This window comes from Tupaia chinensis, unplaced genomic scaffold (genome assembly GCF_000334495.1).
Source record: "Tupaia chinensis unplaced genomic scaffold, TupChi_1.0 Scaffold000098_1, whole genome shotgun sequence".
In the NCBI taxonomy this organism is placed as follows: domain Eukaryota; kingdom Metazoa; phylum Chordata; class Mammalia; order Scandentia; family Tupaiidae; genus Tupaia; species Tupaia belangeri.
In genome coordinates this window covers 1,184,682-1,201,170 of record NW_006159560.1, presented here as the reverse complement: position 1 = coordinate 1,201,170, position 16,489 = coordinate 1,184,682, and the positions used below count along the sequence as shown (strand labels likewise).

The 16,489-nt window shown below is 40.0% G+C and overlaps 1 protein-coding gene across 2 annotated transcripts in view; it reads left to right on the top strand.

Moving 5' to 3' along the window:
* ARHGAP10 (Rho GTPase activating protein 10) overlaps positions 1 to 16,489 on the top strand; it is a 366,526-nt gene that overhangs the window by 231,918 nt on the left and 118,119 nt on the right. For both annotated transcript variants that reach the window (XM_027769930.1, XM_006143418.3), the window contains exons 15-16: positions 1,618 to 1,705; positions 11,067 to 11,125. In XM_027769930.1, coding sequence (XP_027625731.1) covers positions 1,618 to 1,705; positions 11,067 to 11,125 — 147 coding nt within the window. The remainder of the gene's footprint in view (positions 1 to 1,617; positions 1,706 to 11,066; positions 11,126 to 16,489) is intronic.

Here is a 16,489-nt window from a genome sequence, read left to right as displayed (position 1 = left end):
ATTTTTTTTTTTTAGTTGAGACATTCTCGAGTGAGGGAGAAATAGTTTCTTCCACGAGTCTCTTATTTTCTCCTTCTTGACAGGAGAGTAGAAAACAGGTAACCTGATGTTGATGGCTCAATACCATTAGTCGTGACCCATTTTTAGCCATTTTGGGGGGTGGTGTGGAGCAGCCTGGCTGGTCTGGGTTGACACAGGCATTTCAGGCCTGGTCTGTGATAGCAGTGCTGAGCGCACTTACAGAGTTACAGAGATCGAGACGCTGCCACACCCTTGAGTGTTTGTCTTTCCTACCTTATTTTTTTTTTCTACCTTCTTTTCATTTCAACTGGAATTGACTTTTTTCTCTTTCTCATTTACTGACTTTCCCACTTCCATTTTCGTTGTTGTTTTCATTTTTTTTTTTTAATTTTATAATAGGGCAAGCATGCTCTCAAGAGAGAGGCAGAGAGACACAGAGAGAGTGAAAGTGAGAAATCCCCCCTACCAACCCCAACCCAGGAGATGACCATGGCGTGATCCCTTTTCTTCCATTTTCCTCTTGGGATTTTGGGCACACACACACACATGCCTTGCTTGTTTTCAGCCCCTGGGTCCCATATTTGAACTGCACTGTCGTTCATGTGGAATCCAGTCCTAACCACCATGTCACATGGCTGGCCAGTTGTTTGTTTTTTGAGGAACTGCATGCTTCTTCTTTAGTATAAAGGGACTTCAAAAAGTTTGTAGAGAAGTTGAATTAAAGTGTACGTTTATTTTGGTGCAAAAATTAAAAAAAAAAATCTGTGCATAGTGTTTTTATCATGTACATTTTCCACGAATTTTTTGAAGACTTTTCATAATAACTTCTAAAGAGCATTGGGAAAAAAGCACATCCGTAGCACACTTTTAGGAAAAAAGAAATGACTTTAATTTGGAATAAATGTGAGAAGTCTTACACAGAAGTTTCCAGTGAATATTTTTCTGGACAACATCGTCATGTTAATGTGACAGGTTAGCCATAAATGAATTGTAAAATTCATGTGTAGTCATATTTCTGTCTCGGTTGATCATGTTTTACTCTTCAGAAAGATAGCATTCTTGAAGCCATCTTGGAAGTGTGAGACCATGTTTACCCTTTGTCCTCAGTCTTGCTACTGTTGCCATGGTCATTTTGCTAATGCCGCTGTATGGTTTTCCTGTTGTGAGGCAGGGTGGCAGCAGTAATGTCGCGTGACACAAATTAAACTCTGTGCACACAACCAACAAGGGCACGTGCTCTAGGCCGCGGCCACCGAGTAACGTCTTTTGTGATGATGGTACTGGGTGTACATGAATCCCAGTGATGGATGTTGAAAGGCTACTCTACGTCTAATTCTTCCTTGTTCTCAGCCCAGCCCTTAGCCTTTTGCTTTGATCTGTACTATCAATTTTTCCAGGTTGCTAGAAATATCTGGTAGTAGAACATGGTTAGCAGTGTTTTAAAGAAACGGTGTACAATGTTTTTGTAGGAAACGACAGGATTAATTTTTTTGTGGTTTGGCTATTTCTAAATGGAAGCTTTGTGAACTATTTGAGAAAGCCTTTGAGCGCTCAGCATTTTTATGATTTTCTTTCCCTTGCTTGCTTGCTCACTAGATGTGAAAACATGCAATGAGGTGGACCTGGAGAATTCCATCGATTGGGAAGTGAAGACAATCACAAGTGCCCTGAAACAGTATTTGAGGTAAGCTTCTCTTACCTCAAAGAGGGAGAGTCCGCTGCCGGGCTGTGTAGCATCAAATAGACAGTGGCTGTGCAAGAGTGTAAGTACTACACCTGACTGAGAGGACATTATGCTCAGGAGAGTGAGGTAAGTGGCAGAGGAACGTCAATCGTTAAGGAAGTTGCAACAACAGAAACTAGCATTGACTGGGCTTTGACATAGATGTCTGTTGTAGATATGACTTGTAGGGATTCTGCTGTAGGCAGCAGTGAGGATGAAGGCTACTATTGAATTCATTGAATTATTCATGTTTCGGGCCAATATTAAGTTGTTTTTTTTTTTTTTTTTTTTTTAGTTTAAACAGTTTGAGCTTCAAGGCTTATGATAGCACATAAATACAAAGCTATTTGAAAAGTTTACTTGATGAAGTCTTTAGATTAAAACTTAAGTTTTCCATTTATTTATTCTAATTTGCCAGAGGACTTGAGCACTCACTGGAGAGAGAGGGAGAGGGCACATGAGAAAGCACATCCCATGGCGGACGGTCATGCCACAATCCCTTCTCCTTCCCTCACCTCTCCTTTCAGGATTTTGGCCACATATTCACCTGTGCCTGGCATGGTTTTCAAACTGCCAGGACTGGAACTTGAACCGCACAGTCAACCATGCGGGATTCAGTTGCTTTAGCCATCATGCAACCGGCTGCCTCAGATAAAGACTTCTTAAAAACCACTGTCAGGGGGACCAGCAGATTGTTGTTCAACTCCGGTGTAGTTGACTGTGGTTCAAGTCCTTGACCTGGAAGCTTAAAACTCACAGCAGGCGCATGTGCATGCTTCCCCAATACCCCGAGAGGAGAATGGAGGAGAAGGGGTTACAGCATGGCCATCCGCCTAGGAGTGATTTCTCTCACTGTCTGTCTGTCTGTCCCTTCAGTAAGTGCATGTCCCCTGTAACAAAAATTGAAAAAAAAAAACACCAAAATACTAAACCACAATCATAATACAATCATTATACCCAACAAAATTAATATTATCTAGTACTCAGTCCGTGTTTGTCATTGACTTTTTTCTCCTGCAAAAATTATTTTTCTATTTGGATTAAATCCTACAAGATTTAAACAGTGCCAACATTTCATTTGGTTGATATGTTCTAAGTCTCTCTCTTTAAGGTTTATTTATATGTTACTTGATAGAGACACACAAGGAGACAGGACCTCAGGAGTGGCCCAAAGTGCTGTTATACTCTCCACCCACCTACCTCCTGCCCAGCCAGCCCACATTGTGGGGTCGTGCATGCCCAACGTGCAGAGGGAGACCTCAGTGAACCTGGTCCTTCCTGCGCAGGTTTAGCATCCAGAGCATTGTATTACCACTGCCACCAGGGGGACCCTTAAGTCTCTCTTGATATGAATAGTTTCTTCCTTTCTCTACCACTGGTACTTGTTTGTTGACAAATCTTAGTAATTTTTTTTTTAATAGAATTTTCTCTTTTTTTAAAAAAATTATTTAATTTTATTTATTATTATTATTTATTTGACCAGAACAAGCCACCAGGTTGAAGACTCGAACCATGGTCAACCATGTGGGAGTCCAGTGCCCTAACCACCATACCACCTGTTGGCCCTTTTAAGTCGAATTTTGTACATTTTTGACATGGCTGATTATTTTGCTAGATATCATATCTCAGAAAACTAATAGCTAGCTGAATAGGCTTTGTTAGAGCCAGGCTAAGTCTTAATTAATTAATTTCAAGAATACATCATGGTGGTATTATGTTCTTCCTATTGTATTACATTAGGTAGCCGATGTTGTTGGGTTATCCCGTTTTTTAATGATAATGAAATTTATCAGTGGATTCAGTTGTCTATTACCTATCTTGGAGTACTTTAAAGATGCTTTTAGTTACTATTTTAATTAAAAAACAAACTCATAAGTACATTATTGTCATTCCTTGTCAATAAAGAGATACAATTAAGGTAGGTTCACGTGCACACACATGCGTGGTTCACTGCCAGATAGTGTGTGCACTTGCTAGAGAGGGTGACAGGAAAGTGCCCTCCAGTGGGGCGTGGTCATACTTGCAATCATTTTTCCTTCATTTCTCCATCCTGTCAGGATTTGGGGCATGCACATATATATGCCTGGCATGTTTTTCAGGCCACCAGCTCAGGATCTGAATCACAATTGGCCTCATCAAATCTTACTCCCCCCACATGGTGCTTAACCACTATGCTGTGGGGCGGCCCTATGTTTGTACATTTAGATTGCTACTAATTATGAATGACTGTGGTTTTGATGAGGGTTATAGCAAAGGTGCCTCTCTCTAGTCCTCATTCTGGAGTTAGAGTTTAAGCTCCTTGCAGTTAGGCACCTTCGACGTCCCTGCTTTGCAGCAGCCCCAGCAGCTGGAGCTAGCTGGACCTGCCCCTCACATGTTAGAGCAGTCTTCCTCATCGGGATGACCCCTTGCTCCCCGGGATATTTGGCACTATCTGGAGATATTATTGATTGTCAAGATTGCTGGAGGAGGCTGCTACTGCTATTCTGGGAGGTAGCTTTAATCCATTTTACTCTTTAAACTTATACTTAGTACAGTTAAAGGGTTGACCAAGATGACTCAGCTATTGGTCAGGAACCAAAGGTAAAGATCAAATTTTTTGGTAGCAAATTGCTTGCTTTTTTTTCTCCCGCCCCATAGTTTTTTTCCTTCTGTTGTTGGAACAATTAATTTAGTAAAGTGGAAGATCTTTTTATTCTGTATCTGCAACTTCTTTTTTGGATCTTGATCTTCTTTGAAGCTCATTCCTTCCTGCCCCTGGTCTTGGGCAGCTTTTCCTGACTTTTTCTCTCATGACGCTGCTTCATCCTATTGAATTTGACTTTCCAGCAAACGGCATTATGAAATGCTGTTATTACATAACTTCGCTCCTAACAATATACACATTCTGCCTGCATGTGATGAAGTGATTATCATAAGATGGCAGATGCCTTGGAAGATTTGAAAGTTAGGTTGCTGTTCTTTCCCCCTATGTTATTTTTGGCTACTGAGAAAATGCAGGAATTAGGATTTAATTGACACTTCTTATGGTGATGCACCAGAGAGGAGGAAATAGTTTTTATCTCCTCCTATTTGGGCTATGTGGTTATGGCCCAATCGAGTGTCCTTCTTTTGGTGCAAGCTGTAACCAACGCGGTGTAATGGTCAGGAGCAGTGGGCTAGAGCCAGCCAGCCTGGCAGGGTTGGAGTCCCCAGCGCTGTCACTCACGGCACCATGGTGTGAAGCCGAATATAGCTTTTCTCCCCCAAAAAAGCTCTTGCCCTTGAATTCTTCCCACTGCAAATAACCTAACTGTTGTATTGGATGGGAGGTTGGAGGTAGAGGGAGGGAAACAGCCAAACCCTCAAAGCTCCAAACTAAGATGAAAAGCACAGCCTCCAGGGTCTTGGAGAAGAAAGGAAGATGTGCAATGGATCCATGTGTGTCAGCTCACTCTTCTTCTTACTGACTTACTGACTTTCGAAGGCTCAGTAGCAGCCCTCGGGATGATTTCTTATCTGGGCAGACCATGAGTTTGATAGCTAGCAATGCGTTCATTACAGCAGTTTCCTATTTTGAGGGGCAAGTGAGTTGCATTGTGATGTTTCTAGTGAAAGGATTTTACCTGGAGGTAACTTCTTTTAAGCCTGGAGATTAGAATGGGATTTTTTGGGGGGAGGGAATGCCAATTTGGGTAAATATTATGATTTATATCCTTCAACAGATCCCAATGGGTGGCAGAGAGAGGCGTCTCAGAAACCAGGCCGGTGGGAGGCGGAGGGATGCAGTGACTCAGCGTGATAAATTTTCTATGGGGAACTTGTCATCTTTATTACTGTTTCCCTAACATTAACAATATTTATTTTTTATGCTGCATTGCTTCGCTAGACATATGGCAATGATGTAAGTTGCTTGTAGAAGATATTTAGATACAAATTCATTTTTATTGGAAAGGAAATGCTCTTATGGGTTTTCCAAATGTTTTCATTTTCCCCTATTTTCTTTTCTGTACCCTCTAACTTTCCCGTCTCTGCCAGATTCCTTCTTTGCTGCTTCTAGTGTGTCTCTGTACGTGCTTTTAAGTTTCTTTCTTTCATGAAGTGGAGAAAGAGGTGGAGAAAGACAGACAGACAGACAGACAGACAAGCACCATGATCCTTCTCCCACCCTTCCCTGTCAGCCAGGATGGCCATGGTGCTCTCACACCCAGTGTGTACAGGTCTTCCTGGGAACTGAACCCTAGTCTTCCTTATGGCTTCCAGCCTTGGAGAGCATTGTGTAACTACCACACTATCATAGCTGTGCCTGTTTGCCCATACTTTGAAACAAAATTTCCAAAGGTTTAGATACGATTGGCCCTCATTGTTCTTTTTTAGGCTTTGGTGTAATTTTTTTTTCTTTCTGTTTCTTTAAATGGGATGCGAGAGAAGGAGAGGAGAGAGAGGAAATGAAAGGCCAGCAGCTTTTCTTTATTTGTACTCAAGTTTTAGTCTGTCTACAGCTGCCATTTTGTGTGTGAATGTGTGTAGACTGTAGCACTGTAAACTATATGTAAGGAACATACATGTAAATATATTTTGACACCTATTTTTATTTGATTTCTGAACAGCTTGTTGAGGTCTGACATATATTAAGCTGCACATGCTTACAGTGTGCATTTTGATAAATTTGATGTATGTGTACCCCTGTGAAGCCCTCACAGTAATCAGGATAGCGAACCTATCCACCACCCTCAGAAGTTTCCTTCTGCCCTTTGAAATCCTTCCCTCACCTTCGTTCCTTCTCACAGCCTCATCCGCAGGTAACCACTGATCTGCTTTCTGTCATCATACATTCTTTTGCATTCCTGTAAGGTCATATAAATGAAACCATACCGTGTGGATTTCTTTTTACTCAGCGTAATTAGTTTGAGATCTACTTATGTTGTAGCATGTAACAGTCCGTATTTCATTCCTTCTTACTGCTGTTGATCTAGTGTATGGATACCCTGTGATTTTAAATCCATTCACCTAGTGATGAGCACTTGTGTTATTTGTAGCTTTTGGCTATTGATCATCAAGTGGCTAAGAATACTTGTGTACACAATTTTTTAATAGGCCTCTGTTTTCATTTATCTTGGATAAATCCTTGGAGTGGAATATCTGGATTATGTGATAGGTATATGCTTAACCATTGGGGAAACTAACAAACTTTTCGCCAAAATTAAATGTACTTTACATTCCTGTTGATAGTGGACAACAATTCTACTTTCTCTACATCCTTGTCGACTCTTGATGTGCTCAGTCTTTAATTTGAGCCATTCTTAGTAGGTGTATAGTGGGAGCTGATTTTATTTTTAATTTGAACTTTCCTAATGATTACTGATGTCAAGAAGTTTTTATGTGCCTATTTGCCATCAATATAAGTGTTCTTATGTGTGTCTGTCCATGCTTTTGCCCAACTTATAGAAAAATAAATTGTCTTATTGTGTTTTGAAAATTCTTTGTGTTAGGTACAAGTTCAAAAAGTTCACCGAAACTGAAATTAAAATATGAATTTATTTTGGTGCAAATACTTTCTGAAATCTAGATATAGCATTTTTTTTTTTGGAGAGGTTTTTGCGATAGGGCACATGTGCTCGCCAGACAGACAGAGAGAGACAGAGACAGAAAGCGAGAAATCACCCCCCAGGGGGGATGGCCACGCTGCAATCCCTTCTGCTCCATTCTCCTCTCGGGATCTTGGGCACGCGCACACAAACACGCCCGGTGTGAGTTTTAAGCCACCGGGTCCAGGACGCAAAGCGTGGTCGACTACATGGTAGTCCAGCAACATAGCCATTATGCTAACTGCTGGTCCCAAGATATATCATTTTCATAATAGGCATTTGCCTTGAAGTTTTTGAAGCCCTGCATATATTTATGAGCAATGTTGGTCTGTAGTTTTTTTTTTTTGTTGTTGTTGTTAATACCTTTAATTTTTTTTAAGAATTATTTTATTTTTTTAAAATTTATCTACCTGTGTATCTATTTATTTATTTTAATTTGACCAAAGAGTGACAGAGTAATAGAGACAGACAGAGAAAGAGAGAGAGAAAATGAGCTGCTGGGACTCAGACCACAGTCAGCCTTGTGGGAGTCCAGTGCCCTCAACACCATGCCACCCGCTGGCCCCAATACCTTTAATTTTAAGTATTAGGGAAATGCTTTCCTTACAAGAGGAGTTAGACAATACTCCCCTTTTTCTGGAAGAGAGCTTTGGTAGTTTGTATTTCAAGGCGTTTGCTTATTTCATTTAAATTGTTGCATTTATCAGTATAAAATTGTTCATAAAATATTCCCTTATTTTCTTATTACTATCTTTAGAACCTGTTGTGATTCTGCCGTGAACTTTCTTAGTCCTGACATAATCATTCTGACTAGATTTATCAATTTTATTGATCATCTCCAAGAACTGGTTTTGGATTAATTTCTTGTTGTCTTTCTGTTTTCTGTTTCATTGATTTCTGCCTTGATCTTTATAATTTCTAGTCTTCCGTTACTTCGAGTTTAATTTACTCCTTTCCCCCCTAGCTCTTTAAGACAGAAAGTGAAGTCATTGGTTTAAGACCTTTCTTCTTTTCTACTCTGTCATTAGGAAAGTCATGACATGTTTTTAATGCAAAAATGTGTCATTACTTTGCTGATGGTCCAATATTGTAAGTGTTTAGCGGTACGAATCTCCTTCAGAATACTCCTTTACCAGCATCCCTCAAATTCTGATGTGTGTTTTCATTCATTCAGTTCAGAATATTTTCTAATTCCCCTTTTTTTGTTGGGGAGAGGGAGTTTTCAGATAATCTTTTCTTATAGATTTTAATTGCCAGAAGACATGTGTGCTAACCAGAGAGCGAGGGTAAGAAGTTCTCCCCATTGATATATGGTTATACCATAACCCCTTTACTTCATTTTTTCATCCTGTCAGAATTTTGAGCATGCATGCACACCAACAAGGCATGTTTTTCAAGTCGCTGGGACTGGGACTTGAACCACATGGTGTGTTTTTCAAGTCCCTGGGGCTGGGATTTGAACTGCAGTTAGCCATGTGGAATCTGACTCCCTACAAACAGGACTTAACCACTACACTCTATGCTTGGGGGCCAGCCCTGTTACTGATTTTTTTTTTAAGGTTTTTACCATAGGGTGCAAGCACTCAGTAGAGAGAGAGAGAGAGAGAGATAAATAGATAAATAGATAGATAGATATCGCCCTCCAGGAGGATGACCATGCCACATTCCCTTCTCCCCCATTATCTAATGAGGATTTTGGGCATGCATGCAAACGTGCTTGGCATGAGTTTCTAGCCACCGGGTCCAAGACTTGAACTGTGGTTGGCCATGTGGGAGTTCAGTGCCTCAACAACTACACAACCTGCCAGCCCCTGTTACAGATTTTTAATTTAATTTTTTTGGAATTAGAGAACACATTCTATATGACTTGATGTCTTTTTAAATTTTTCGAGATTTGTTTCATAGCCCAGAACATGTTTTATTTTGGAAAATAGATGGCCGTTTGCATTGGGGATGTGTGTTCTCTCAGTAGGTGGACCGTCATTTAGGTTAAGGACATGCCATTTAGGTGAAGTTGGTTGATAGTTTTGTTCAAATCTGAATCCTAACTGATTTTCTGTCTACTTTTCCTAGTAATGACTGGGGCAGAATGCTGTTGAAACATCTGACTCTAGATGTGGATTTGTCTGTTTCTTTTTGGAATTATATCAGGTTTTAGTCTATGTATTTTGAACCTCTTATTAGATCCATTGACATTTAGTGCTGTCATGTGTTCTTTATTATTTTTATTTTATACATTTATTCACTATGTATTACTGTTTGTAAGTTGAATTTACCCAACATGAATATACTTTACACCAGTCTAGTTGAGAATACAAAACACATTATCATCAACAGATAATAACCCACTTCTGTGTCCCATAAATGTTCTGCCTTCTCTATGTTCCTTCTTAATTTTCTTCCTTAATTTTCTCTCCTCCTTCTCCCACCCTCCTCCCATATTGTCTCCAGAATCTATAAGCATTTTCAGTGCTTTGTTGCCCTCCAGTTTCTCAGTTTCCACCGTAGAGGGTGAACAGTCAGTATATGTTAAGTGGAGACATACAGTGTCTTTCATAGCCTGACTTGCTTCACTTGGCAGCAAATTTTCCATATTTTTCCACTTTTAATTGAATATCAAGGTCTTGTTTTTTATGTTTGAGTAGTATTCTATAGAGTATATGTGCCACACTTTTTCAATCCATTCATCTGTTCATTGACATTTGAGTTAGTTCCATGTCTTACCAGTTGTGAATAATGCTGCAATAAACATAGATGTGCAAGCATTTTTCTGGCTGTCATGTATTCTTGATGAGTTTACTCTTTTGTTAAATTGAAATGGTCATTTTTGTCCCTGGCAATACTCTTGGCATTTCCATATGCCTTAAATTTTTTTGTGTGTATGTGATTTTTTTTTTTTTAACTTTTGAAGAGGGAATTCTGGGTTACAGGATTTTAACCTTTTAAAAGCTCTTGCAGATTGGCCTCCAGAAAGATTGTACAGATTGATATTTGAGTGTTCTGTAAGTGTCTACAAAGTTAGGACATCTGATCTTTTAACATTTAAGACATTAAGACATGTAGCAAGGTTGACTGAACTCTAGTATTATATTGATTACAGAATAAAATATGTTACCACTTAGGTACTTTGTAGGAAACTAAATTTCTGGGCATATTTTTTAAGTTATCAATTTAATTTTATCTCTATTGTTTTATCATCACAATCTAAAAAGCCATCAGTTTAATTTCATATCTCCTTCATATGCATAGAGAAAATGTTTTTATTTTTATACTAAAGATATTTAAGAGGGGAGGATAAAATTTCTGAAAGTTTCTTTAATTTTTTTCCTTTTTTTTTTTTTGTGACATCTTCAATTAACATCCTAGAAATAAAAGTTTCAAAGTTACATGCTTACATTTGGTTTGAATGTAAGCATGTTTAACCTTAAATACTATTAATATAGAAAAGGAAGTTTTATATATAAAACCAGATGTTCCTAAAGGTACTTTCCAAGATTACATCGTATTGCAGTATGCTGAGATCTGATAGGAAGTCATGGCTGCTTAAGCTTTGATAGTACCTGGTGCAAATAGCCGTTAGTAAAGTGATGGATTTGATTGATGTATCTTCTTGATATGCAAAGGTCTTCCCTAAGGAAGTTTTACACATTATCCAAGATATGCACAATATATTTAACATCTTTTTTATAAAAAATAAACTCAGAAGTGACCTGTTGGGATTTGTTTGGTAATTCTGAGCTGTTCTTTTCATACAGAAGTCTTCCGGAACCTCTCATGACCTATGAGCTGCATGGAGATTTCATTGTCCCAGTTAGTAAGTATTATGTGGGAGTGCATTGAAACCATTTTGTGGTAAATAGTGTGTATAAACTAAAAATTTCTTTGTGAAAAATATAAATATTGCTGTAATCTGTGTTAAAAATAAAAATCCCCTGAGAAATTTTTTTTACCCTCTTCTTTTGGAAGGTCTGAAAAGGGGCAATATGAGGGGTCTTCAGAAAGGTCATTATGGAAAAATGCATGGATTTCTATTTTTTTTTTTGAGAGTTTTTTTGCTATAGGGCGCGTGCACTCGCCAGAAAGAGAGAGACAGAGAGATAGAAAGTGAGAAATCACCCCCCGGGGGGGATGGTCGCGCCCCAATCCCTTCTCCTCCATTCTCCTCTCAGGATCTCGGGCACGCACGCACACGCTCCCGGCCTGAGTTTAAGCCACCAGGTCCAGGACTTGAACCGTGGTTGACTACATGGGAGTCCAGCGACATAGCCATTACGCCAACTGCTGGTCCCAAGATTTCTATTTCTTTTGACAGCAAAATAAACTCACGCATTCATTCCACCTTTTCCACAAACTTATTGAAGTCTGCTTATTTACTTGCAGACATTCATTCTTGCCTATTTTATCACACTTACTGGCACATACCAGATATGTGAAGATACAGAAAGATTCCTATTTCAGAAGTCAATTCTCTGGCAAGTATTGAGGCATCAGACACTCCTCTCATTGTGCCGTAAAACATATCATAATTATGTGAGCAAAGTGTTATAGCAATACAAAAGTATTTAACTTGCAGAGGGTTGGGAAATTAGAGAATGGAGAGATTAGTAGGTTGAAGATGGCTTCACATAGAAAGATACTTAGATGGAAATTACTGACTAAAGGAACATTATGAGATATTATGAGAATTTGATAGACAGTGAATTATATGTGGTAAAATGTTAAATGAAAAGGGCCTATAGTTGGTAGTATTTTAATATGTAGTTACTTTTCTTTTTTGGAGATTTTTTTTTTTTTTTTTGCCAATAGTTGCATGCACTCACCAAAAAGACAGAGAGAGACAGAGCAGGAAATCACCCCCCCCCCTCCAGGGAGGATGGCCATGCCACAATCCCTTCTCCTCCATTCTCCTCTCGGGATCTTGGTCATGCATGTACACGTGCCCGGCATGAGTTTAAGCCACCAGGTCCAGGACTCGAACCGTGGTCGACTACATGGGATTCCAGCGACATAGCCATTACACCAACTGCTGGTTCCTGTGATTACATTTTTTGTGAGACATTCATTCAAGGCCTTCTTGTTTTCGATTATCATACAGCTTACCTTTTATATTCAACCCATGCTGGCGGTTTAATCATCTTAGTCTTCTGAAATATACTGGTGTTAGTTATTTCATAGTTGAGGAAATGAAGGTTGAGATATGTTAAGTAACTTGCCAGGTTCTAGGGAACCTTATGTAAAATTCAAAACCCCAGTTCTACTGGCTAAAACTTGTAGTGTTGGTTTTCACAGGTGCACTGACAGTAGCTGTAATTGTATTTTCATTTCCTTTTATTTTTTTCTGCTTGGATATATTCCATAGTTTAATCCGTTAAAAAATTTAGAACAATCCCTTTGGGGCCTGTGTTACTACTGCCCGAACATTGCTTTAAATGTTATCTTCTTGTGAGGTCTCAGCTCTAGCCAGTGCAAAGATTCCTCGTGATTGGCAGAAAGAAGCAATGTGTAGGCCCAATATTCATATAAACTAGGCTTTTGGAAAAGGCAAAAATATGGTTCTATTCACTTTTGTTTTCACATGGGAGAGAATTTTTTTTAAAGAGAAATTGTGTGATCAAGGAAGTGGGGGAATTTTCTTGGCAAAATCTCAAGTAAATACTTAGCTGTTTTGATTGCTTGCCTGTGGCATTTTTGGCAAACTGGAGAAAGAGAAATTAAACTTAGTTGGAGGACAATTGTTTCGTGTTGTTCATCTTAGAGACTGGAAAATGCAGAGGAGTGCCAGTTTTAATCTAGACTCCCTTGAGAATTAGAGAAAGATAAAGTGATATGGAATAAAGTTTAAAATTAACACAAGTTGGTGTCATTAGTGTTGTTACGCCCCATAACTGAAGGCAGTGTTTTAAATTCTAGTGTCAATGTGTGGGGTGGGGGAGAGTCTTAAGAAAGCTCATAGACGATGCATATTATGAAAAAAATTATGCATGGTTTCAAAAGTGTTTTGCACCAACATGAATTTGTACTTTCAAAAAGATTTTATTTTAGATTTTTCACCATAGAGCATGGGTACTTGCTGCAAAGAGAAAGATAGAGAGAAGTGAGAAATCACCCCTCAGTGGGGATGGCCATGCCATAGTCCCTTCTCCTCCTTTCTCTCCTTGGGATTTTGGGCATGTGCACGCATGTTTCTTATGTGTTTCTCAAGTTGCTGGGTCTGGGACTTGAAGCGAGGGGTCAGCCACGTGGGAACCAGGCTCCTTGAGTACCATGCCACCTGCTGGGTGGCTTGAATTTGTACTTTCCTTCCATTTTTCCATGAACTTTTGAAGTACCCTCATGTATAACCAGATGAAGAGGTCGCTAAGAAGTAGCAGCTTCTGAAGAGCTAATGAAGTCCAAGATGGTAGGAAGTGAATTTAAAAAGTTTGTTGAATGAACCTTGGTGGTAGGAAGGATTGTGTAAGTGTAAAAGATACCATGGCCTGTTGGACTAGTGCCATGTGTTGTTTCTGAACTTTGTCATAGTGGGTCGTTGGAAAAGTCAGGACACATTTTTTGCATAGGAAAACACATCATGACTTTTCCGATGACCCAATAGATTCTTCACAATAATTTGAGTAGCAGGGCTGTTCCAAAGAAATACTGTAGCTACTGAATTATTGGCATAGATTTGCCCCTCAGTGTAGTTGTTGGAATGGGACCTGTAAGCATCTTTATTTAATGAGAAAATGTGCATGTATCAAATGAGTGTATTTTAGGGGCCAGCCTTTCCAATGTAGACTTTAATTTTTTATTTTAATCTCTTGTGAGTACCCTTCTCTATTCTCACTGCCTTTCTTAGGAAAGTGTGTGGGAGTGAGTCCTCTAATCTTTTGCATATGTACTTTTAAGTATTGAGTGAAATAGCTAATAGAAACCAAGTGGCCAAAATTAGTCTTCCCTGTGGAATATTGTTGGAAAATTGGGATGTGGTTAAGCTGTCGTTTTCCATCAGCAGCGGCATAGCTTACCTTGCTGAAGTGCCTGTTCTCAGAGCTGACTGCTAAAATTACCAAGGTCTCCAGCCTCTCACGCCAGCATGGAAATGAATGTTTGCTTCTCCCAGTCATGTGTGGTGGTTCCCATCTGTTCTGCAGTGTTGAGATGGTGTCTTCTACCCTCCCTGCTGAGCATTCTTGAGATTTCCCCCCCGGGTCCTTTCATTTTCTCGCATCAGTTACTTTCCTGTAGTTTTTCTTTGGAGAACCTCAAGTTAATTTCTGGAGTCCATGAGACAAGAATGAATTTTGTTTCCATGTTGTCACCATAAAAAGCAAACATCTTTTGTTTCTCATTTGGAGAAAATATGAACCATTTGACTTACTGTTCGATGTTGAATGCACTGGAAACATTTACATTTTCTCTTGGAAAATGAAGAAAGTTAATTTAGTGCTATTAGCTCATGGAATAGCTAAAAGGAACTTGAGACCATCCACCCTAGGAGAGGTCATATAGACTTTTGGTATAGAAGTTTCTGAGATGAGAAGCCTGTGTCTATCACCTGGAGCCTGGCAGGCACGTACCTGGATGCCTTACCGCAGCGCGTCTCTTACCCCTGAGAAGGCCGTAGTCTGTGGTCTGTGTGTCAGCCTTTCACATTCAGTCCTTGGTGGATCATTTTGGTAAGTGTAGGCTCAAGCTTCAGGGTTGGACTCACATTGAACTGAGTTTGAGAATCACAACTAATGCCTGGACACCCGTTCTTGAAGAGAGAAAAAGTTCTCAACCATCCCACAAACCTCAACACTAGTGCCACTGCAGTCAGTATGTTTTCTTCCTGTAATCAGGTTACCTGGGAACAAAACTATCAACACAGTTCTTTTTCATTAAAAAAAATGATTTATTTTATTTATCGTTATTATCTAATTTGCTACAGGGCATGTGCATTCACCAGAGAAAGACAGAGAGAGAGGGGTAGCGAGAAAACAAGCCACTAGGTCTGAGATTCGAACCGTGGTCAGCCATGTGGGAGTGACCAGTGTCTTAACCACCAAGCTACCTGCTGGTCACTCTTTTTCATTTTTTTAAAGAATTATTTATTTTACTTATCGTTATTATCTAATTTGCTACAGGGCATGTGCATTCACCAGAGAAAGACAGAGAGAGAGGGGTAGCGAGAAAACAAGCCACTAGGTCTGAGACTCATACCACGGCTGGCCATGCGGAAGTCCATTGCTTTAACCACCACACCATTTGCCAGCCCTGTACACAGTTACTTTCTAAAAAATTAATTAATGAATTTTTTCCATGAGGGACCTGCAACAGCGTAATGGTTACGTCGCTGAACTCCCATGTTGTAGTTCAAATCCTGGACCTGCAGGCGTCAAACTCACACCGGGCACATGTACGTGGATGTTGAAGATCCTGAGAGGAAAATGGAGGAGAAGGGATTCTGGCATGGCCATCCCATGCCAGGGGGGTGATTTCTCACTTTATGTCTCTCTGTGTCTCTCTCTGGTGAGCACATGTACCCTACAGCAAAAATCTCTGTATAATTGCATGCATACATACATTTATTTATTTATTCATTCATTCTTCCACAAGCGAATGAATGAAAAAGAAAAAGCACCTCCAACAGGCTCCTATTGCTGGGTCCAACCCCAGCACTCAGTCGGTCCCATATCTTTTTTTTTTTTTTGTAGAGGTTTTTGCTATAAAGTGTGTGCACTCGTCGGAAAGACAGAGACAGACAAAGAGACAGAAGGCGAGGAATCACCCCTGAGGGGGGATGGCCACACCGCAGTCCCTTCTCCTCCACTCTCCTCTCGTGATCTTTGGCACACATACACACGTGCCTGGTGTGAGTAAGCCACCGGGTCCGGAGCTTGAGCTGCAGTCGGCTACATGGGAGTTCAGCAACATAGCTATTACGCTAACTGCTGGTCCCTCGGCCCCATATCTTAAATGCTCCTTGCCCGTCATACTCAGGGAGGACTCTGGACTTGAACTGGAACCATTTCCATATTGGATTTCCTTGGAGAGCGTCATATTTTACAGCTGTACCACCACCTGGTCCCCAAATTCTTTAGACATTTGTGATAAGTGATGTACTATTATGGGACCCAGGGCATTGGGGTTTGCCTACCTCTGGAATGCTCTGTCCTTCTTGATAAACTTATGTGGGAAGCAAGACAGAACCACG